We start from the raw sequence: 24,086 nt of genomic DNA, 5'->3' as shown, positions 1-24,086 counted from the left end.
CAATTAAAGAATGATGTGGTCTAGAATGATAAATGGTATTCGGTAGCTCAGGTGGTTAATCATGCGCGGACAACATTAAATGACTGGTTTTCTGCTAAAGCTCTGACAGACGTTGTAAGGTTTGATTCTGGTTCTTTTGTTTAAGTTCCTTTGCCTGCAGTTGGATCAAAGTGAATATAGATGTTGTTTTGGTTCCCTCTCGTATTGGAGCTGGTTGCTCTTAGAGATGTAGTTGGACAATTCAAGAAAGCCTTGCAGTGTTCGATGGTTGGTAATTTTGGCCCTAAGGAGGCCGAAGCCTTTGCCATTAGAGAGATCAAACACATAATTGGACTAATATCATTATAGAGGCTGATGCCCAGATTGTGGTTGGCCAATTAATGATTATTCCTATTCAGACATAGCATCTTGTGGGTCTATAGTCAATGACTGTAAATCTCTTCTTAGATAAACTTTTAATATGTCGGTTGTTTTTGCGTGTATGTCTGCGAATGATGTGGCTCACGCTTTAACAAACGGTGCCAATTTTATGTCAGATTTGATGGAGTGATCTTCACCACCTAATTGTATTGTTTATATTTTGAGGCTCGAAGGCATTAATAAATACCATCTTTCTTCAAGGGAAAAAAAATTTGATAAACGTGGCTCACCATTTATAAAATGGTCTTTTATATTCTTAAATAAGTTTTAAGCACTCGCCCGCCATTTTTTATATTATCTTAAAAAAAATAAATTGATGTTCAAATTGTATCTAAATTAGTATGAGAGTTTTTATTTTAAAAAACTAATTATCAAGTCTATAAATTACCCTTTCATTTTTTTAAAGTTTTAAATTATCATTTCTTTGAAAATGAAAATGAAAATTATCATTTCATTAATACTTTGATCCTTTCCTTCAAAAACAAAGATTATGAGAAAAGTGAATCAACCATATATTAAAAAGCAATATTGATTAACATTAAAATCATAATTTAGATATTTTATAATTAGATTTTAGAAATATAAGTCCATCATTTATTATCTTTACTAGTGTTAGAACCCGAGTGATGCAGAGCGATATTAAAGGATGAAATAATCTTTTATAACATCATTCAAAAAAAAAAAAAAACAAAATTGTATGATAAATGATCATAAAATGCATTATAAAATTATACTTCATTGAGCTATATTAAAAAGTTGTAATGCTTAGATGTATCTTTTTAAATATCTTGCGAAGCCTTTCATTAAGATATGCAATAGAAAAAGCCATGTATAGTATGACCTAGATAAAACAATAATACTTAAGATCAAGATGTTATAAAAATATACAAACAGATACTACAAAGTTAATGTCTTACTATTAAAAAAGAAATCAAAGAAGGATGAGGCTGATAGCCAACATTTGTGTTAATATAGCTGATAGCTGTGTGTTGGGCAGTATGGTCTATGGTAGATTTAATAATTATAACAAATTTTTATAGCAAAATCATCTACATGGTATTGGAAAAAAGTTTTAAAATATGGCGTGAACTGTTAGATTATTTAATAATCTATATGTGGCACATGTGATTAAAGGGTTGGTTCTAATTAAGGTGGCCCAAGATGATGGTTATTGGGCTTAATGGATAAGGACCAGTTAGGATTTTAATACCATTCCTCTGCCTTATAAAAGATTAAGGAAATCAACAGCGTAGGTTAAGAGAGTGTGACGACTACCTCAAACACATACGGTGATAGGTTGTTTGAGAGAGCGTGAAAAGAAAACTTCCGTGGTGTTGATAATTCTCTGACCATTAAGAGAGCACTTACGGATAAAAGGCCAGAGTGAAGAAATATAGATCTGCTGTTACGGTGAGAATCGAATTGCCGCAACGAGGTAATCTATAACATAGATCTGCTGTTATGGATCAATGTACGCTTCTGCTTATTGTGTATTCTTATTGAACAAATTCTATGAACTATAAGATCTAGGCTATATTAAAGTTATTTTTAACATGTGTTATTAGAGCCTAGTCCCTATTCTAGATTTGTTAGATAGTGTTTTATTTGGCTTAATTAATGGAAATTAATTTTGTATTGTGAAGTTGATTTATCTAGTATAAATGAAGCCAAAATTATAGAAATTGAAAACTGTTTGTGTTCTTTATGCTTTATAAATTATTCTGCTTGTATTTATAAAAAGGAAGGTTATGACATCTTATTATGTTATATCGTTAAAGTTTTGAGATCTTAATTCAATCTCATAGAAGTTTTGCATATATCAATGTTTAATGAATGGAAAACTTGTTAGTCACCAAAGTGCCTTGTTTGGATTAATTTAGACATTGATTATGCAGCTTTCAATTGTTCATGTATGTGTGATGCCGTTAAATGACATGAAAGTTAAAATTGAACAATTGAGATCATTGATTATAATTTGTTAGGTTACCCAAAGGTAGACCATTAATTATAATCAATGGTATGAAAGAGACTTATCATTGTACTAATTAATATGAATGTATATCCAAAGATAACATGCATATTGTATGGAGCATTATGGAATAGTTGAAAGGAATAAAAAGAAACATAATTGACTTCTAGAGAGAAGCACGGGGCATGCTGCAATGAGCACGGCCGTGCCCTAACTTCCATAGAGAAGCACGGGGCGTGCTATAGTGAAGCACGGGCGTGCTTCTTTTTGACTTGCATAAAGGTTCGCAAGTTGCTCCACATCAATGAAAGTCTGTTTGAATCCATTTTATGTTTACTCAAAGTATTAACGTATGAGTATATGTATAATGTTGCAGCTTCTTTTAACATGTTTGTTATGGGCATTGGGTTGATTAAGTTCAATGGATTGAACTATGCTGATTGGTCCGAACAAATCCATTATCAGTTAGGAGTTCTGGACTTGGATTTGGTATTAGTCTCCGAAAAGCCAGCAGCTATTACAGAGACCAGCACTGAAGCTGACAAGTCCCATTATGAGGCTTGGGAACGGTCTAACAGGCTGAGCTTGAACTTAATGAGGATGACAATGGCTGAAAATGTTAAGCCATTAATGCCCAGAACAGACAATGCTAGAGAGTACATGCTGAAAATTAAGGAATACTCCCAATCGGACATAGCTGATAAGTCCATCGTAGGATCCTTGATGAGTGAGCTAACGACGAAGAAGTTTGATTGGTCACAATCCATTCATGATCATGTGACTGGCATGCAGAATTTGGCTGCCAAACTGAAATCAATGGGAATGGATGTGAGTGAATCCTTTTTAGTTCAATTTATTATTAACTCACTTCCTCTTGAGTTTGGTCAGTTTCAGGTGAATTACAACACCCTCAAGGAAAAATGGAACATTTAGAAATCAAGGCCATGTTGATACAAGAGGAAGGGAGATTAAAGAAATTGAAGGAACACTCTATCAATCTCACATTTCATAATGGAGCTAATAGCAGTAACAACAACAAATCAGGGAAGAAAGGCAAGAAAAGGGACAGTGCCCCTATGAAGGTTAATGAGGGCCAAATCCGTAAGGAGTTGAAGTGCTACTTCTATAGGAAGAATGGTTACTTTAAGAAGGACTGTCCTAAAAGGAAGATTTCGTTTGAAAAGAAAGGGATTCCTTTCGATCCAACCCATAAACGAAACTGAAAAGTTCCTATACATGGGAAACAGAATGAAGGCATCAATAGAAGGAATTAGGACTTATAGATTGATCCTGGACACTAGTTGTTATCTGGATCTTGAAAAGTGTCTCTGTGTTCCTGAATGTGCTAGAAATTTAGGTTCTGTAGGGAGGTTGGATAATGTTGGTTTTAGTTTTAAGATTTGTAATGGTGTTTTTTCGTTATACAAACATAAGTACTATTATGGTTCTAGTACTTTGATTGATGGTTTGTATCGTTTTAATCTTGATTCTGAATTTATTGAATCTCTGTTTAATGTTGAACACAATATAGGTAATAAACGTAGTGCACATAAAGAATGTTCAGCTTTCTTGTGGCATCAAAGGTTAGGTCACATATCCAAAGAAAGGATTTTGAGATTAGTAGAAGGTGAAATCTTACCTCAATTGGACTTCACTGACTAGGACGTGCGTACAAATTGCATTAAAGGTGAGCAAACTAAGCACACATTAAAGAATCCAGCCACAAGAAGCAGTGAATTGCTTGAACTTGTACACACTGATATATGTGGTCCTTTTGATGTTCCCTTTTGGGGTGGTGAAAAATATTTTATTACCTTTATCAATGATTTCTCACAATACGGTTATGTATATTTGCCGCATGAAAATTCTCAATCATTGGATATCCTTGAGATATTCATTAATGAGGTAAAGAGGCAGTTAAATAGAAAAGTTAACGTGGTGATATCTGATAGAAGTGGTGAATATTATAGTAAATTTAATGAAAATGGACAATGTCAAGGTCCATTTGCAAAGTTCTTTGAAAGTCGTGGCATTTGTGTGCAATACACAATGCCGGGTACACCTCAACAGAATGGTGTAGCTGAAAGGCGGAATCGTACTCTTATGAAAATGGTTAGGAGTATGTTGAATAATTGTACTGTACCTTTATCATTATGGATGCATGCATTAAAGACTATTGCATACTTACTTAATAGGGTTCCTAGCAAAACAGTTCCTAAGACCCCTTATGAACTGTGGACGGGAAGGAAACCTAGTTTAAGACATCTTCATATTTGGGGTTGCCCAGCAGAAGTCAGGATATATAATCCACATGAAAAGAAGCTTGATGCTAGAATGGTCAGTGGATTGTTAGATTATTTAATAATCTATATGCGGCCCATGTGATTAAAGGGTTGGTTCTAATTAAGGTGGCCCAAGATGATGGTTATTGGGCTTAATGGATAAGGACCAGTTAGGGTTTTAATACCCTTCCTCTGCCTTATAAAAGATTAAGGAAATCAACAGCGTAGGTTAAGAGAGTGTGACGGCTACCTCAAACACATACGGTGATAGATTGTTTGAGAGAGCGTGAAAAGAAAACTTCCGTGGTGTTGATAATTCTCTGACCATTAAGAGAGAACTTACGGACAAAAGGTCAGCGTGAAGAAACATAGATCTGCTAATACGGTGAGAATCGAATTGTCGCAACAAGGTAGTCTATAACATAGATCTACTGTTACGGATCAAGGTACGCTTCCGCTTATTGTGTATTCTTATTGAACAAATTCTGAACTATAAGATCTAGGCTATATTAAAGTTATTTTTAACATGAACCACAATGAGTCAAACTAAGCTTTCCTATAAAATCAATAGTACAACTTATGGAAAATATATATACACAACAATTTCCTACATAATGATCAACCCTTCGGTAAATAGATTGTCCTATCTATACAAACACATAGAATACTTTATTTAACTATAAAAATATCATTAAAATGCATCATTCAAAATACCATTTAATTTAAATATCATGTTAAATCCTTTTGTAGAATATCAAAAGATAACATGTAATATATCAGAAGAGATTTAGTTAAAAATCTTTCCATCTCATAATGACAACTTGGGTTATCACGTTCTGGAACCCACCACAATAGCACCACACATACTTTCAGATTTCACTGCATATTTGTTTACTTCGTGCTATTAGAGCCAATGAGATAGCGATAGCGAGACTTACCAAGATAGACAAGATGGAGGATATCGGGTAGGAATCAGAGGCGGACAAAGAGTAAGATGAGAAATTAGTAGTGGCGACTGTGGGAACGATCGGTGATAAAACTTAGTGCTTTGAGGCCGATGCCAAAGCATAAATGATCGCAAAAACTGGAGAACATGATGATGGCGGTGTATGGATTATGGTCCAAAGATGAGAGGCGTCAAAGGGTTTGTTAGATTTGTAAGGCTTAAGGATTAAAGTTAGAATTTCAACTCTAATGAAGTCATGTGACTTTCATGCGCATATTCTTTCTTCAATATTTGATAAATGAATTGGTGCCTAGGCAACATGTTTTAATTGGATGGATGAGCCAAATCGTCCTGTTTGGAAATTCGGCCCGTCACATGGACATTTGATTGATCAATTTTTTTTTAATTTGAATACTTAATTACAAAATTTTTTTCGTTCAAATGCCAAAATGAAAAAATTTTTAAATAGTTGGACAACAAATTTATTATTAACCTATATATATATATATATATATGAATTATCTTTGGTTGAGCAGACCAAGACTCTGCTGCTTTTACTGAAATGCCATCATAATCTCCTCCCTCCTTCCTTCCCTCTCTTTGCAATTTTATGAACTCCCTTGTTCATCGCTGTATTCATCTTCTTCCCAAATATAAAAACTGAAATAAGAAACAACCAAGATATCAGATTATCAAGGTGATTCAAATAAAAAATTGGTTTATCAAGTGAGTGGATTCGGATTAACATTTTTTCTCCTTGTCTTCGATAAATACTCCATTACGCTGTCTTGAATCTTGATTATGCGATGCTGGCCTCCAAGAAAGCTTTGGATAAGCTTTACCGTCATTACACTCTATTGTCTAATCCTACCTATTTCCCCTTGATGATTAATTCGGATAATAGCTGCTGCTTCCATGGAAACACCTCGTTTCAATCGAATTTCTCTTTAAAAGGTGCCAAGTAAGAACTTGCCTTTTATCTTTTCAGTATTCAAATCATACCCATTTTTCTGATTCTGTTTTTCTTGTGGGTACTGACATTTGAGGTTTGTAATTGCGTGTATGTATATTTTTGAAATTTCATGTTATATATGTGGAATTTAAGTATAGTCTAGATATTTCTGTTAAATAAGATATTAGAATCTTTTTGTTAGGTTGAATGAAAGGCAATACAGGTGGTCTAACATTTGTTATTTTTCTTCATAAAAGTTTGTACAATATGTTTTGTTATAGAGAACGAAGCAGAAGCATCTATTGTTTTTCTTTACAAGATTCACTCATTGGGGAATGACACAGTGTAATCATGTTATAGAGAGCTAATCATAAGCATCTATTGTTCTTCCTTGATGATTTCAATAGAAATATTCCAAACAGAATAATGATTATTGAATTTGCTGTTCTTACTTTTATTCACATTCCATTGCAGTGAATCACAAGGGACAATGTTATGGAGTGGACAAAGACGAAATATATCTCGAGTTGGTTTGCAATGGAACTCTATGGAAATTGATAATGTTTCTTGTCATGATTGGCATTTGTCAAAACGCTATTATAACTCTAACCCAAATGACAAACACTCCAGGGAATTTGCAAATAAGGTGAAGCAACTCTATAAAAAAAATTTTCTTTCCTATGTAGATATTGCAGAAAATGTTACTATAAGTGATTTCGGTAGTTATATTGAGACTTACATCTCCTTTAATCTTAGGCCTATTGATTAAACAGGTTCACTATGAGCTGGATTTGTTATTTATTTACTTGCTATGTTTAGTGAAGCATGTGATATTGTCTGCAACCTATTTAGTTCTTGTGCTTTGAGATTCTCTTGTCATGTTTTCCATGTTTCATGATACATTTCAGTTTCTTGTGCTAATGCGATGCTCGATTCTGCAGCTTTTAAAAAGCATTCCAGAATATGTTAAGATAGTGGAAGTAGGTCCGAGGGATGGATTACAGAATGAAAAGGAGATTGTACCTACTGCTGTAAAGGTTGAGTTGATTAGGATGCTAGTTTCTTCAGGGTTGCCTGTTGTTGAGGCTACAAGTTTTGTCTCGCCAAAATGGGTACCACAGGTAGGAGAGGGTTGAGTTTACTGAAAAAATAATCTGACTTTTTTGGAAGATTGTTTTGCTTGCCTATAATTAAAGAGCTTACACAAATCTCTTGGCTTATTCTCATGCAAATTAGTTGTCCTGTTATGTTAACATAGTTTTCTGTATTGGCTTTCTATTTTCTTCTTTGTATTTCTAAATCCGTGTTGTTTCTCTTCTCTAGTGGAAAAGCCTTTTTCAGCATTTCCTTATTTTTCAAATTATTTATTTTTTCTAATATAGAGTTTTCTGAATTTGTTTGATGTATATTCTATTTTTTTTGGCGGTTCACAACATTATTGGTCTGTTCTTTTGAATGGAGAAATTTAATTATTTTGGTTTCAATCATCTAAACTCTTCATATGCAAGTTCTGTGTAGCTTCTTGACACTGAATAAGTTGCCAATGGAAAGTGCCTCCCCTTATGAGGCCCATAATATTTCTCCAACTACTAGAGATGGAAATTTTCCTGCATCGCTCCTGCTTAGGGAAGACACAATTTTCTTATTATTTATGATTTTTTTTTTTTTTTTATTTTGATTGGGAAATTTCTTTTAAAGGATTTTGATAAATTATTTTCTTGGGATGTTGCTAATGGAATGTTAATATTTGAGTTATCCTGGGTCTTGAATTTCTAGAGTGATGTCTTCCAAATGCCTATTAACATCCATGGTAATGTTCCCAGCAGCCCAACAACTGCTAAGTTGTCTCTCCTTTTTTCTGATCATTTTTCCTCTAATCACACTTGGCAAACAAAGCTTAGACCTCAGGCTTAAGCTGCTGACTTGAAAAACCCTTATTCTTTGCTTTCAATCCTAGCTCTTCTTTGTTATTAAATCCGAACATAAATCATATACCTAATTGATATCTGTATCCTAATCCTACTTATTGCTTAATTTTTATTCCTAAAATATCTATCAATTGTTCAAGTTTTGCCTATCATAAGAGCGCTAGTTCTCAAATTATCTATGGTCCTGCATGATTGTTTTACAGCTAGCAGATGCGAAAGACGTAATGGCAGCAGTTAGGAATTTTGAAGGAGCTCGACTTCCAGTATTAACTCCTAATCTGAAAGTAAGCAGCTGCAATTAGAAATTGATGGAATCATACACAGTATAAAACTTAATGAAGGATTTACTGATATTTTATGTTTTTCTCTTCCAGGGTTTTGAAGCAGCTGTTGCAGCTGGAGCTAAAGAAGTTGCCATATTTGCGTCAGCTTCAGAATCTTTTTCAAAGTCGAATATCAATTGCACCATTGAAGATAGTTTGGTTCGTTATAACGATGTTTCCCTTGCTGCCAACAAGCTCTCAATTCCTGTTCGTGGGTATACCTTTTTACCCTGGTCCTGGAAACCACAAATATTTGCATTGAGTTCTAAAATTGAAGTAGTTCTAGCGGAGTCTATCTGAATGTGATTCTCTTGAAATTCATTTTATTTTTTAACGTTTGGTTATGGACAATCTTAAAGAAGATATCATACCTTTAGAAGAGAGGTTTCTTAAATAATACGACGCATTATGATATATTGCATTCAAAATGGTGAGTTTTTTAGGACTTCTCCGTATACATGATGGATATTTCTTTCTGGTTTTGCCATAAAACTTTGCTGAATTTTCTTCTTGAAATTTTAATTTGATGCATGGTTCATATAGAATACATAAGTATTATGTGACAAATCTGAGAAGTTTCAGACATAAGGCTGAATTGTTTTAATTGCAATTTATGTATTGATTATTTTTCCTCATGAAAATTGAAGACCTAGATTAACCAATACCTTTTGTTTTTTTATCTTATTATTAGATATATATCATGTGTTGTGGGGTGTCCTGTCGAAGGAATGGTATCTCCATCAAATGTTGCATATGTGGCTAAACGACTTTATGAAATGGGTTGCTCTGAAATTTCCCTGGGGGATACAATTGGTGTCGGTACTCCTGGTAATGCCTGAACCTGCCTTTGGCTAATACTATTGGTGTTAATTCCCTTGTGCAGTAGTTAGCAGCAGCACTAGCATGTATCTTAGTGTTTTCAAATGCATGTCCTAGGTGCAAGGTTCAAACTTAAAAGCATCAGGGGGCCGGGGGGGGGGGGGGGGGTGTGTGTGGAGAGAGAGAGAGAGTTAATAGGGACTGGTATATTATTTTTCTCCTTTATCCTTTATTCCTGCCCCCTTTCCTTTTATTCACATTTTTCTTTTGTTAAAACAATTTCTAAACGCACCCATTTCTCTCACCGTCTTATTTCAGTTTATTGTTATGTTTCCAATGACTATTTTTTGTTTAGTAGCTATACATAACAATATTATGAGTTCAAAAAAAAAAAAAAGTTATAAATAACCTGTTTACACTGCAATATATCTATTTTTTGCAACATCCCTTTACTTTCCAAAACAGAATTGGACCAATTACTATTATGATCAAATAAAATATAAATATTAAAACTCGAATTTTGAAATGTTACTCTAAATTTAGTACACCCATGTTATTGGCTTGTAAATCTTACAATTTATAGTTGTTTATAACAAAGAATAGCCAAACTAAGACAGACCAACTTGATACCTTATTATGCACATAGATTTTGGGGTACCCCTTACACGTGGGAAAATAATATATTTTATTATGAAGATGGTAAAATTTGAAAATAAGTTCTATTGAGTTGAAACCAAATAAAGTAGTATTTTCCTACTGTTTGGCATGTGAGACTAATGCTTCTCAATGGGAACAAAAATAAAAATCAAGGAAATTATTTGGTCCTTCTATACTAGTAGCAAATTGGATGCTATTAGTTACCTCCCCTAATATGCCTAAGAATCCAAAATCACGATTGTCATTCCCCCCCAAACCATAGTTTACAATTTCATGTCCAAGTTCTGGATTCATTTTGGTCAATAGAGTTTTTGATTAGTTCATTATTGGTGAGTAATGTAATGTTTCACAAAAGGTTGTATTTCAGGCTGTTTAGATTATCTTAAAACTGCTATTACTGAGAGATGAGAATTTTGAAAAGTGTTTTTAATGATGGAAACAAGTTGCTCTCAACATCATTGCTTGGCAAACTTCTCTTGCTTTGACCATAGGACCTTATTACTATGGCACTCCCATAACACCATGTGGATTCTTTGTGCTCAACCTGAGCAAGAGCTTACCCCAAAAAGAGAATGAAACAATTAACTACTTAAACTTTTAGTCGTTTCACTGTTATTTTGGTTTTATTTCTTTGTTCCAGGTACTGTCATTCCAATGCTTGAAGCTGTTCTCGATGTTGTCCCTATCGATAAGCTTGCTGTCCACTTTCATGACACTTATGGCCAAGCTCTGTCAAATATTCTCGCATCACTCCAAGTGAGCAGTTTATCTTCATGTTTTTTACTTGCAAACAAGTCTTGGCGTATTCCTGATACCTATGTTTTCATGTTCAAAGGAGATTAGTTTTTCAAATAATAGTACTTCCTCTGTTTTCCTTATATGGAGAAAGTTTCTAATTAGGGTGTTTTTTTTAGGCTAAACCTACAAAAAATACCATGATCTTGCAATAACACTCTAAATTGACTTTTGTTCCCTTGGCACCCCAACTTAGAAACTTAAAAATATTGTCACCCTAAATTCAAAATCAGCTAGGATTTATAATAAAATAATACAAAAATGGGTCCCACCAAACGAGCTTGGGTTAACTTAACCCAAGCCCCTAAAAATAACAAAAACACACAATTTGGATCTCCGCCAAAACGCCGACGAAAAAACAAGCTAATGACTTTTTGCGCAGAACCATCCAATGGAAATTTGCAATACGCAAAGAGACTCTTCAATTACATACATAATCCATCTTCACTCATCTACAATCTCTTGATCGAAGCATTCGCAAAGAAATGTCGCTATAGAAAATCTCTTTTGCACTTAAATTGAGAGAAAATGGGCCATGGCCTGATAATTTCACTTACCCATTTGTTTTTAAGGCAATTGGATTTTAGGAGAGGTTTTAGAGGGTGAAAAGATATGTGGGTTATTGGTGAAAATTGGGTTGGAGTTTGATATATATGTATGCAACTTTGCTCGTTGACATCTATGCTCAATTTGGTCTAGTTGATGATATGAAGCAGCTATTTGATGAAATGTTTGATAGAGATGTGATTTCCTAGAATGTGATGATTTCTGGATATATCAAATGTAGAAGATTTGAGGACGTTATAAATGTTTTTTGTCATATGTGAGAAAGAAGGGGATCGATGGAGATAGGAGAGAGAAATTAGGGATTTTGGTTTTATGAAGGCTAAAACTAGGGGTGGCCATGGTTCTGGAATCTCCTGTTCCGATCTCAAATAATGTGGAACCAGAATCGAACCGGAAACTGACAGTTCCAGTTTCGACTTCTTAATGGTTCTAAAAGCGACGATTTCGGACGGCTCTCCGACCGGTTTTCCGTGCGGTTCGCATAATTTCAAAACAAAAAAAATCTAACTTACACAAGTACCCTTAACATAACTGGACGTTATAAAGCCGTTTATAGTTGTTAAGAGGGTTAATTTGGTGATTTTGATAAAAAATTTTGAAAAAATAAAAAAAAATGTTGAAACTGGTTGGAATCGCTGGATTTAACTGGTTGTCAAAACCTTCAGTTCCGGTTGGTTCTCGAATCTTTCGGTTCACGATTCTAAAAAAAAAAAAAAAAAAAAAAAAAAAAAAAAATTTAGAATCGAAACCAACCGCAACCTCTCGATTACGGTTCCAGTTTTGGCCGGTTCTGGCTCCGCACGGTTCCGGTTTTGGTTACAACCAGTTTCGAACTGAGAGTTCCAGTTCCAAAAACCAGAATTTGGCCACCCCTAACTAAAACTGTGTTTTTTTGTTATTTTTAGGGGGCTTGGGTTAAGTTACCCCAAGCTGGTTTGGTGGGACCCATTTTCATATTATTTTATTGTAAACCATAGTTGATTTTAAATTTAGGATGACTATTTTTAAGTTTCTAAGTTGGGGTGCCAGTGGGACGAAGGTCAAATTAGAGTGTTATTGTAACAAGTCGCAAAATTCGGGGTATTTTTGTAGGTTTAACGTTTTTTGTATGGAGAAATTTACTTGATTTGGAAACTTAGAGAAAAATGTCAAAAGAAAATGACTATAATGCCCTTAACCTAGCTATATTATTTGCATTAATTTTGTGAGAAAAATGAGATAATGACAGACAAAACATGGGTTATGTATTTAATGTCCTCATGTTTCCCGAAGTAGAATTGAAGGTGTATTCTCTTTTATTCAGTGCAATTCTACTTTTAATTATGAAGCACGTATTTGTTCATGTTTTCACGCAATTATATAGTACAAGAGAGTTAATGATGTATGCACTTGAATCATATAGGCACGAATTTGGGTAAAATTTTATATATGGATGTGTAATATGGTCAGAAAATTATTTAGAAACACAACAATTTCAACAGGTTTACCTTATTTTGTATTTAGACCTTATCAATATATGCACAAAATTTATTTATGTGGACATATTGAAGAAGTTCAAGAGACTGTTTCATGAATAAAAAATTTTGGCTGCACAATTTTTTTTCATTTTTGTGCACATGTTTTTTTCTGAATGCACAACACTTAATGTCAAGAGGGAAGTTAAAAATTTGAAACAAATTTCAATCTTAGGGAATGAATTTTGCTGATTGTAACACAATTAGCTCAACCATTTCCCTTCAATTTGCCTGTAAAAACATGCATTAAATACGCCCTTGGGAGAAGGAAAAAGTGAGTTGGCTGACATTGAAAATAACATAAAATTTAATAGTGTTCCAGGGGCAAATTAGGAAGAAAATGGACAAAATACTCAGTTGAACTACCTCATTAATCGTTGTGAAAATTCTGTTATCCCTTTATAAAGAGAACAAAAGGAGTAATAATAATAATAAGAGCAAAATATTTTGAGGTCCCTAAATTATAGTCAAATTAATACTTACATTCTTCTATTATTAATACATAGCTTTAATGTCCCTGTGACGATTCTGTCATATAACTAGGTCCTTCCATCCCTTTTGACTCAAACTCACCGTGAACTTTCAAATAAAAGAACAAAACGAGGAGATATAATATATTTAAATTCCCAAACTGCCCTCAGAGAGAAGGACTAAAGGATTCAACTCATTCTTCCAAAATCCAATATTTAATTAATTTTTCTTCAACTTACATAGAATTACGGCATAATTAATAACACAAAAACAAGATTCATGCATCAAATACAAGACTTGTCTACTTCGTCATAAGTTAAAAAATAAAACATAAAAATTTAATTTTTTTTTCTATCTTTTTCCATTGCCATAGATGTGTCCAACCAAAAATCCAAAAGCTTTACAGAGCCATTAGAGCAGCAAAACCATAAAAAAAAAAAAAAAAAAAAAAAAAAAAAAAAAAAAAAAAACAGATAGAAAGTGCTAAATTTTGGGCATTCGGATGAGACTTTTATTAATGATGTTGTTATCAGTTCCATATTAGATGGCCGAGATACAATATCGACTTTTTTGACATGGCTTTTAAGAGATAAAGGAGAGATCGAAGAATCAAATTTTCAAAGAAGTGAAGGATTTGGTTTATGCACATGCTTCTTTATGAAAGCATATAAGATTGTACCCAATTCGGAAAGACTACAAATTCGCCATCAATGACTTTTTACCTAGCCGGAATGCCAGTGAGCAAGGGACATCACTGTGATTGGATGGATTTCAGGCCAAAAAATTGGCTAGAGAGATATATGCAGTTAATGAGAAATGGAGATGATTTTGAGTTTAACGATGGCTATTTCCTCATCTGGTATATGAATCTTTGTTATTTCGGGAGAGATTTATATACTTATCTGGCATTTCAAGCTGAGTCTAGGATTTGTTTGGGGGAAGGAAATGAATTTCTTTGCAAATGAAGAGGGTGGTTGTCGGTGTTCTAAATAGCTTTAAGGTGGTGTTGGTGGCGGAGATGATTTTGAGCCAGAGTTTATATGACGAGTTAAGAAGATCAGTTCTGCCATGAGTCCAATAGCAACAGTTCTGCTGTGAGTCCAATAGCGGCGATAAATTTTGTAGAAATGATAGGGCTGAGAAAGAGGGAAGATAGTTAAATCACATTATCCTTTTTTCTTTAATAAAGGTTAATTTGGACATTTTACATCTCTTTAACAGTGAATTTGAGTCGAAATGGATGGAAGGACCCATTTATATGACGGGATGTAATTTAGGGATGGAAAAACTATTTGTTAATAATAGAAGGACGTAAGTATTAATTTGAGTATAATTTAGGGACCTTAAAGTATTTTACTCTAATAATAATAATAATAATAATAATAATAATTCCTACATCTTTGTTTCTGTTTGTTAAGGATTAGTTGTAAATAGAACTCTATTAGGAGTTAGATTCCTAATAGGTTTATAGTATCTTGTATGTGTATACATGTGTCCCTATTGATGAATCAAATATAAGAAAATATTTTTCCACACTAAATCTACATAGTATCAGAGCCTGTGGATCTTTAAACTTGATTTTTGCCGTTTGCATAGAAAATTCCAGCGTTCCTTCAAAATCCGGTCACCGGATTTCCTGCGCGTGGTGGCTGTTAGTGTTGGTGACTGTTCTAGGGTCACTGTTTTGTCTCACCGCCCACTCCAGGAGCTGCTCCAGCTGCCGACCAGTCTTCCCTCAAAATCCGGTCACCGGATTCCTTGCGCGTGGGCCTCACGTGTCGATACAAGGTTCTGCTACAGTACCACGCGCCGGGGCGTGGTGGCGCGTTCGGCTGTTTCCAGTGATCGGAAATTGCTTTCTAGCTTCGTTTTTATGTCAACAGTCTACTCAGGTAGTTGTTTTTCCGATCCGGCGAAGTTTTGGTAGGGGCGTACTCAGTTCTGTCAATTTGGCGTTTCAGGTTACCTTTCGCTCCTAGTTGCATTGAAAGACTATTTTTTTTTGTGTCTATTTCTGCGTTGCTGGTAGGGTGTTTAGTTTTTATTAATAATGGATCCTCCACCTACAGATTCTAAAACTACTATTACTGAATTGATCCCAGCAATGAATAAGATCACAGAACATAAATTGAAAGGAACTAATTATTTAGATTGGAGTAAGACAATTTGAATTTATTTGCGAAGTGTTGAAAAAGATGATCATCTAATTGATGATCCACCAACTGATGACACTAGGCAACGTTGGCTCAGGGAAGATGCTAAATTATTTCTACTGATTCGCAATTCTATTGACAGTGAAGTGGTTGGATTAATCAATCATTGTGAGTTTGTTAAAGAATTAATGGAATATCTTGAATTCTTGTATTGGGGAAAAGGTAATCTGTCTCGTATGTATGAGGTTTGCAAAGGATTTTATCGGGCTGACTAGTGAGATAAGCCCCTTACAGCTTATTTCATGGAATTTAAAAAGATTTACGAGGAACTTAATGTTTTATTGCCTTTTAGTCCCGATGTTAAGGTTCAACAAACGCAGCGAACAAATGGCTGTGATGAGTTTTCTTGCAGGTCTTGCTCCAGTTTTTGAAACTGCCAAATCACAAGTCCTTTCAGGCAGTGATGTTACCTCTCTTCAGGAGACTTTTGCTAGATTGCTATGTACTGAAGGTTCTCATACGCCTTCCCCTTCTGATAATAGTGCCCTTGTGAGTCGTAATTAGGTAGCTAGACAGCCAGGAAATAGAGAAAGAGGAGATGGCTGCCTTAGATACTAATGGTACTTGGGATCTTGTGCCTCTCCCGGCAGGTAAGAAAGCTATTGGTTGTAAGTGGGTTTTCACCGTTAAAGTGAATCCTGATGGGACTGTTGCTTGTCTCAAGGCTCGATTAGTTGCAAAGGGCTATTCTCAGATTTATGGCCTTGATTATTCTGATACTTTTTCTCCTGTTGCCAAATTGTCTTCTGTTCGTTTATTTATTCCTTTAGCAGCTACTTTTGATTGGCCTTTACATCAGCTGGACGTTAAGAATGCCTTTCTTCATGGGGATCTTCAGGAGGAAGTTTACATAGAGCAACCACCAGGTTTTGTTGCTCAGGGGGAGTCGGGTAAAGTGTGTAAACTTCGAAAATCTCTTTATGGCCTAAAACAGAGTCCTCGAGTCAATATACGGGTTTCATCCCCTTTTGAGTTAGTTCATTCTGATGTTTGGGGTCCATGTCCTGTTATTTCTAAAACTGGCTTTCGGTATTTTGTAACTTTTGTGGATGATTATCCTGTGTTACTTGGTTATTTTTAATGAAAACTCGTTCTGAGATATTCTCTATTTTCTGTTCTTTTTGTGCTGAAATTAAAACTCAATTTAATACTTCTGTTCGCATATTGCACAGTGATAATGCTAAAGAATACCTATCTAGTTCCTTCCAATCTTATATGTCACAAAATGGTATTCTCCATCAAACATCTTGTGTTGATACTCCTTCTCAAAATGGGGTTGCAGAAAGAAAGAATCGACATCTTCTTGAGGTTGCTAGGGCACTTCTATTCCAAATGAAGGTCCCTAAACATTTTTGGGCTGATGCTGTCTCTACTACATGGTATCAGAGCTCTCTAGAGGAAGAGGAGGAAATAACTGTAGTAATGGACCAATCATTCTGTATTTTTGAGAAGTACTAAGACTGGTTTGATTCTACTTGTGGTTTATGTTGATGACATTGTTATTACAGGGAGTGATTCAGCCGACATTACATCACTCAAGTCATTTCTCCAGACCCAGTTCCAGACAAAAGACTTGGGATTGGTGAAGCATTTTTTGGGTATTGAAGTATCTAGGTGTAAGAGAGACATCTTCTTATCTCAAAGGAAGTATGTCCTTGACTTACTGAAGGAAACTGGAAAGTTGGGTGCCAAGCCATGCAGTGCTCCAATGACTCCAAATTTGCAACTTTCAATTGGTGGTGAGCTATTTGATGATCCTGAGATGTATAGAAGGTTAGTGGGCAAATTGAATTATCTTACCGTAACACGTCCAGATATTGCTTACTCTGTGAGCGTCTTGAGCCAGTTTATGTCTTCTCCTACTGTTATTCATTGGGAAGCTTTAGAACAGATTTTGTGCTACTTGAAAGGTAATCCAGGTCGTGGCCTGCTTTACAGTAATCATAGGCATTTGAACATTGAATGTTTTTCAAATGCGGATTGGATAGGTTCGAAGGTTGATAGAAGATCAACTTCAGGATATTGTGTTTTTGTAGGTGGAAACTTGATATCATGGTGGAGCAAGAAATAAAATGTAGTCTCACGATCGAGTAATGAATCAGAATATCGAGCAATGGCACAATCTGCTTGTGAATTAATTTGGATTCGTCAGTTGTTAGAGGAAATTGGCTTCAAGTCATCCTTGCCTGCAAAGTTATGGTGTGATAATCAAGCTGCTCTTCACATTGCATCAAATCCAGTATTCCATGAACGAACAAAACATATCGAGATTGATTGTCATTTCATTCGTGAAAAGATACAACAGGGTGTTATCTCTACAGGACACGTTAAAACAAGTGAACAGTTAGGAGATATCTTTACAAAAGCTCTAAACGGACCCCGGGTTGACTATCTTTGTAACAAGTTAGGCATGATTAATATCTATGCTCCAATTTGAGGGGGAGTGTTAAGGATTAGTTGTAAATAGAACTCTATTAAGAGTTAGATTCCTAATAGGTTTATAGTATCTTGCATGTGTATATATATGTGTCCCTATTGATGAATCAAATATAAGAAAATATTTTTCCACACTAAATCTACACTGTTTAAGCTGCCAAATGAATGTTCACAAGCCCTATTATTCAGATGCTTTGCCTGTCTGTTTTTTTTTTTTTTTTTTTCCTCTTTTTGCTGAGATTTTGAGCTTGGTTATTACTGGTTATGATTTAGATACTATAGTTGTTCACCTATGTGGTATTTATCAAGATGCTTCACTTGTGTATGATTTCTTCTTTTTATTTGCAACAATAATAATAAATAACTCCTTACAAATGAATACTGTTAAGGATTAGTTGTAAATAGAATTCTATTAGGAGTTAGATTCCTAATTAGTTTATGATTTGTATTCCTAAATAGCTATAGGAATTCCTTATATATAGACCTATGTAATCGATTGATGAGATACGAGAAATACAATTACAATATATTCTCTCAACATGGTATCAGAGCCTTCCATTGAGACAAAAAAAAAAAAAAAAAAAAAAAAAAAAAAAAAGAAATTTCCCGAAACTTCCCTTACGGGAAGCCACTGCCACCCTAGGAAGCCTTTCTAGGGTTAGTATTTTGCCTCACCGCCCACCCCAGGATATTCTCCAGCCGCTGATCAGCGACTCCCCAGAATCCGGTCGCTGGATTCCAAGCGAATGGCCACCACTCGCCACCTCTTTCTTCTTGCTTTGGTTCATGTGCTGGCGCCTGTCCAATGGTCTTTTTCACTTCGGTTCCTCTCTCCGACGTTGGCTTGAAGAGAGACGTGCAACCCAGGGAGTTGCATTGTCATTCTTGGGCTTATTCAATAGGTTTGTTTGCTGCGATTATGTTGCAGCTGTGTCGGGTAGTCCTCTGTTACTGTTGTTGCTTTAATTTGCTGAGGAAACATATTTTTCATTTACTGTGACAATTGGTTTAGGTAATTTTCGGTGATTTTCTAGTGATTCCTTTTTGCATTAGGGTTTAGTACTGCACCTTTGCTGCAGTTACGGGTATTCTGCTTTTGAACCTTCTCCTTTGTCGAGAGCAGTGCAACTCCAGTTAGTTGCATTGTGTTCTTGGCCTTCAATGGTGTGCTCCGTTTGATAGATTTTCCTTTGCTGCGTTTCTGAATATCTACGCTACTGGGCTTCTTCTTTGAGACATTGATTATAGAAGCTTGAAACAGCCCTGTGAGTTGTTTTCTGGTTCAGTGAGATTTGTTTCGACAACTTAAGTGTGTTGTCTTAATTCTGCTGCTACTATTTGGTTTGGGATTCTATATTGCTATAATGAAGTGGGTACAGTTGCTGAGTATGGTATTGTGCTTTGCTGAAAGTAGTAGTTTGTAACAAGTTGAGCATGATTAACATCTATGCTCCAACTTGAGGGGGAGTGTTAAGGATTAGTTGTAAACAGAATTCTATTAAGAGTTAGATTCCTAATTAGTTTATGATTTGTATTCCTAAATAGCTATAGGAATTCCTTATATATAGACCTATGAAATCGATTGATGAGATAGAAGAAATACAATTACAATATATTCTCTCAACAAATACCAAGGCTGATATAATATAAATTTCTGCTTTTGCTGATTAAACAAGCTCTTTGAATTGTGAGAACTCATAAAAGCTCTCAGAATTCTGACAGTCTTGTACATATTCTTTTTGCAGATGGGGATCAACACTGTTGATTCATCAGTCTCTGGTCTGGGGGGTTGCCCATATGCTAAGGGGGCTTCTGGTAATGTTGCTACTGAAGATGTCATTTACATGCTCAATGGCCTCGGAGTTGAGACCAACGTAGATCTCCAACAGGTCATGTTGGCAGGGAATTACATCTGCAAGCATCTGGGACGCTCATCTGGCTCAAAGACAGCTACTGCCTTGAGCAAAATCACAGCTCATGCATCTAAACTTTGATGTATACAGAATCGCGTTATCAGTTTCCATCGAGATGCATGTGAAAATGTACTGCTTTCATAATAAAGTATAATCACAGGTATTTATCATTCTGTAATTTTAAATCATCTTTGCTCTTGTTTATATTTCATCTTTATTTTTCAAATCTTCATCTTTTCGCATGCATGTGAAATTAATTACCCCTCCTGTTATGCGTGGCCTTTGCTGGTAAATGATGTAGATAGTCGATGACAGTCGGCTGAACGTATTCTGATACTAATGACAGGTGAACTTCTGAAGTGGATACATTACTTTTGGGGTATCACTTTGTAAGAAACATTTGATATAATCTTTCTTAAGGTGCTGCACATTCTAGTAAGAATGGAGCCGTTGGGTGTTTATGAAACTATTACTCTTCCAATATGAATAATGCTGTATCTTTGGATTCTGGGGATGTGTTGTATGAAGCAAAAAAGATAACACAGCACTTCAAAACCTTGGGAGGAAATTTATTAGTAATGAAAATGTTGGCCCTCAGGTAGGGTCTCTCCAAATGTGCAATGGGAGCAATTTTTTTAGCCAAGAATGCGAGATAATTTACTTGGCTTTTTTCTTTTTCTTAAAAAAAAGTAATGGAAGTAGAAACTCGTATAGATCAAACATGAAAATTTAGTATTGTACTTAATAGAGTTCGTTGATATTTTCTCAAATCAAAAGAATTGTTTATATTTTTTGAATAAAAGAATTAAAAGTGAATGATATAATATATAGTAGCAGCTAGTCCTAATTGATTATAGCAGCAAAATGATTTCTCTGAATCTTGTATATGTAAATTGCTTTTTAAGAACATGAAGGAAGGAATGAGTAAGGAACAAGGCAAACCATTATGCCTTAATAACAGAAATAAGGAAGGAATAAGGCATACCGTGAGACTCCGTTGATGGAAGATTGACATTTACAAATTAAGATCTAATTATTTAACCAAATTCACGAAGAAGGGATTAAATCCTCACAAAAGAGGAAAAAAAAAAAATTCAAATCTGAAAATAAAGCAACAATTAAGAGACAAAGAAAAGATAGATATGAGTTTGCTAAAAGCAAATAAAGATTAGAAAAAAGATTGAGATGAGTTTACTAAAAGCAAATAAGGTTAGAAACAAAACAAATAGTACAAAAATTAAAATTAGAATTAGATGACTAATGGAAATTGAAACTATTATTATCGAGAACTAGTCATAAACCTATGCCATGTATGAATTGTATAATTTTATATACTTTTTAATCAATTTGAATAGAGTAATTTTTTCAAACAATTATTGCGATTTATATTTGTATTGATTTAATTTAAATTTGATTAAATAATGAAAGATGAAATTTTATGCTCCTTGTGAAATTTTCAAGTAATAAATTAAAATATATATTTTCACGATAAATTATTGTAATTCAATTGATATGATTATTTATTTTTCCTTTTAAAATTCTTATATATTCAATTAAATACTTATTAATTTTAGTAACTTTTATAATTAAATAATTAAATGAGTTATAAGAAGATTTAATTGTAATGTAATAAAATTTTAATGAATATAAATTATATTTTAATTCATCAATTAACTACGTTATTAACTCCATTATTCAATGTTTATTAATTATAATTCCATTAGATTTCCTTAGTTTATAACTCAATTATTTAATAAAAAATTTACTATTTATTAAATTTTAATGTCCATTAGTTTTTGTAGCTCCATTATTTAATAAAAAAAACTTAATGTATATTAAATGAAAAAAAAAGATTAATCAGAATAAACAAGGTAAAAAGCCACCAATAAGGTGTTGATTAATGTTGTAAATAACATTAATCTCTGTTGGACTGAAAACACAAGTTTAATGTTCAAAAAGCTGTTGATCCGAGGAAAATTAAATCTCTTGATTATAAAAAAAAAAGCCACATCATCATTTCATAAATAAGTGAGGTTTTTAATAAATATATTTTGTGTAATCAGGTAAAGATCAATGAACGATTCATCGCGGTCTGATATGTGGTTGGAGAGCGCTGGTGTGGCATTCTTGTGCTGCTGATATAAGATAACATGGTTGATACTCAAGGGAGGTGACAACATGAAGTAATTGAATAACCTAAATTCTTATTTTCAAAACCAAACCAATTGAAATTAAATTGAAAAGTCAAATAATCAAATTTTAATCATTGAAATATTTTCCATTAATAATTTAATCTTATAGGTGAAGGAATAGTTGAATAAATATGAACCATTTTTTTTATATAAACCACCAATATCCGAATCCTATTATTAGGGACCGCCTAATTTGGCTCAGGTTTTGTTACGGTTAAGGTTTTTCGCCCCTCCCTACGAATGCATTTAGTGGAAATCGAATCCGAGAGCTCTTTTCACATACGCAACCTGAGTTGCCAATTGAGTCACAACCCGTAGGTTCATCTTTGAATTATCTTCAAGTAATTGATAAAGTACCTTTTTATCACATCGGGTTAGTTTTATGCAAATAAATTAAATTATTCGCTATATTTTAGACATTGAAAGTTAGGATTTGTAGTTGATTAAAATTGAATTTCAGAGGAAAATTTTGTTGATTAATAAAATGGCTTCTAAAATCAGATATTAAGCTAAGAGATGAAGTAAGGAAATTAATGAAATCGAACTTGAAAGTAAAAAAAAAAAAAAGAAGCAAAGCTTCATCTTTCTTGGCTTAGGAAGGTTCAGCCACTCATGGAAAAATTGGAAAAATGATGATTTTACTTTCGAAATAACATTTACCAGTTCAAATAATTATAATTAAGCTATGTTAGTTGTGCCTAAAAATTTAGTTTATGTTAAGGAATTTTAGGCTAAATTACATATAACAATTCATAAATGAAAATTTAGCCTTAAAAATATTATCAAAGCCCTAGAATGTGTTAGTCGTTTAAATTTATATGTGAATATTAAATCAGATTGATCAAATATATTATCTCACTTTATTATGTCAAATATGTGTAATTTTATGGATATTATCATTTATGGGAAAATTACGATTGTGAATTTATGATTAGAATAGTTATTTAAATATATTAATTGTTGATAAATATGAATAGAAGATGGAAAATATTTAAGATATGGATTATGTTAAGATAATTAGATCAAATAGGATTTTGGGTGTAACATTGGAATTAATTGTGATGGAGCATGAGATTTGAATTTTTGAGGTAAATTCTTGATGGATGGGCTATATGATATTGTATTGATTATTGTAATTTTAAAAGAGGCGAGCCAGTGTAATTTTAGGGAGATACTATTGAAATTTCAATAGAATAAATATAATTATTTAGGACGTAAGTTAAATAATTGAGAGAAAATATAATAGACTAATTTATAAATTCTTATTTAGTTTTCTCCTTGAATATTTTAGGATAATGGAAGACACCATGGTGAAAGTAGATGCTCATGGATACGAGCGCTGCCAAATGAATAGTATTAGATAATTCACATCATCTATACATACATACATGTGGTAATGCCATCCAGGGATGGATGTTATATTTTCGTATGAAAATATATATTCCTTTCATAAAATTATGGTGAAATTGGATTAGTGTGATTAATAGTGGATTACTTGTGATTTGTGTGTAGTTGGAATGATGTGAATCACTTGGGATTAAAAAGTATGAACATAGTGAGAATGTTGTCTGTTGATTGTAAGAAGAGAGAGTGACACTCTCCTTGTGTACTCGTAACTAGACACGTGTCATCATTATTTGATAACGAGGTGGGACTCATCTAGTTCAAATGGGGTTAGGCTCCTTGTAT

General features: G+C 33.9%; 1 protein-coding gene across 4 annotated transcripts; it reads left to right on the top strand.

The window, feature by feature from the left end:
* The first annotated feature begins 6,153 nt into the window (after window positions 1-6,153).
* Window positions 6,154-20,580, top strand: LOC105634479 (hydroxymethylglutaryl-CoA lyase, mitochondrial). Of its 4 annotated transcripts, none has more exons than XR_002284387.3 (9): window positions 6,154-6,578; window positions 7,044-7,215; window positions 7,511-7,690; window positions 8,701-8,781; window positions 8,872-9,035; window positions 9,512-9,648; window positions 10,937-11,052; window positions 20,038-20,365; window positions 20,552-20,580. XR_002284387.3 is itself a non-coding variant. In XM_012217346.4 (8 exons), the coding sequence occupies exons 1-8, from the start codon at window positions 6,424-6,426 to the stop codon at window positions 20,284-20,286; spliced, it is 1,254 nt and encodes a 417-aa protein (XP_012072736.1). In that variant the 5' UTR covers window positions 6,154-6,423; the 3' UTR covers window positions 20,287-20,580. The 4 variants fall into 4 exon arrangements, 2 of the variants coding, with proteins under 2 accessions (XP_012072736.1, XP_020535086.1); XR_001046879.4 differs by having other exon boundaries at window positions 20,507-20,580; XM_012217346.4 differs by having other exon boundaries at window positions 20,038-20,580.
* The last annotated feature ends 3,506 nt before the right edge of the window (window positions 20,581-24,086 follow it).

This window comes from Jatropha curcas, chromosome 2 (assembly GCF_041381405.1).
Source record: "Jatropha curcas cultivar XTBG-Jc1 chromosome 2, XTBG_Jcur_1.0, whole genome shotgun sequence".
NCBI classification, from domain to species: Eukaryota; Viridiplantae; Streptophyta; class Magnoliopsida; order Malpighiales; family Euphorbiaceae; genus Jatropha; species Jatropha curcas.
The sequence above is the reverse complement of the archived record's forward strand: the minus strand, read 5'-3'. Positions and strand labels throughout refer to the sequence as shown.

Bases quoted from the DNA above. Each gene is read 5' to 3' on its own strand.
- LOC105634479 (XM_012217346.4), top strand. From the start codon at position 6,424: ATGCTGGCCTCCAAGAAAGCTTTGGATAAGCTTTACCGTCATTACACT. The intron at 7,216-7,510 runs GTGAAGCAACTC...TCGATTCTGCAG, and splicing joins CCAGGGAATTTGCAAATAAG to CTTTTAAAAAGCATTCCAGA. The intron at 7,691-8,700 runs GTAGGAGAGGGT...ATTGTTTTACAG, and splicing joins CGCCAAAATGGGTACCACAG to CTAGCAGATGCGAAAGACGT.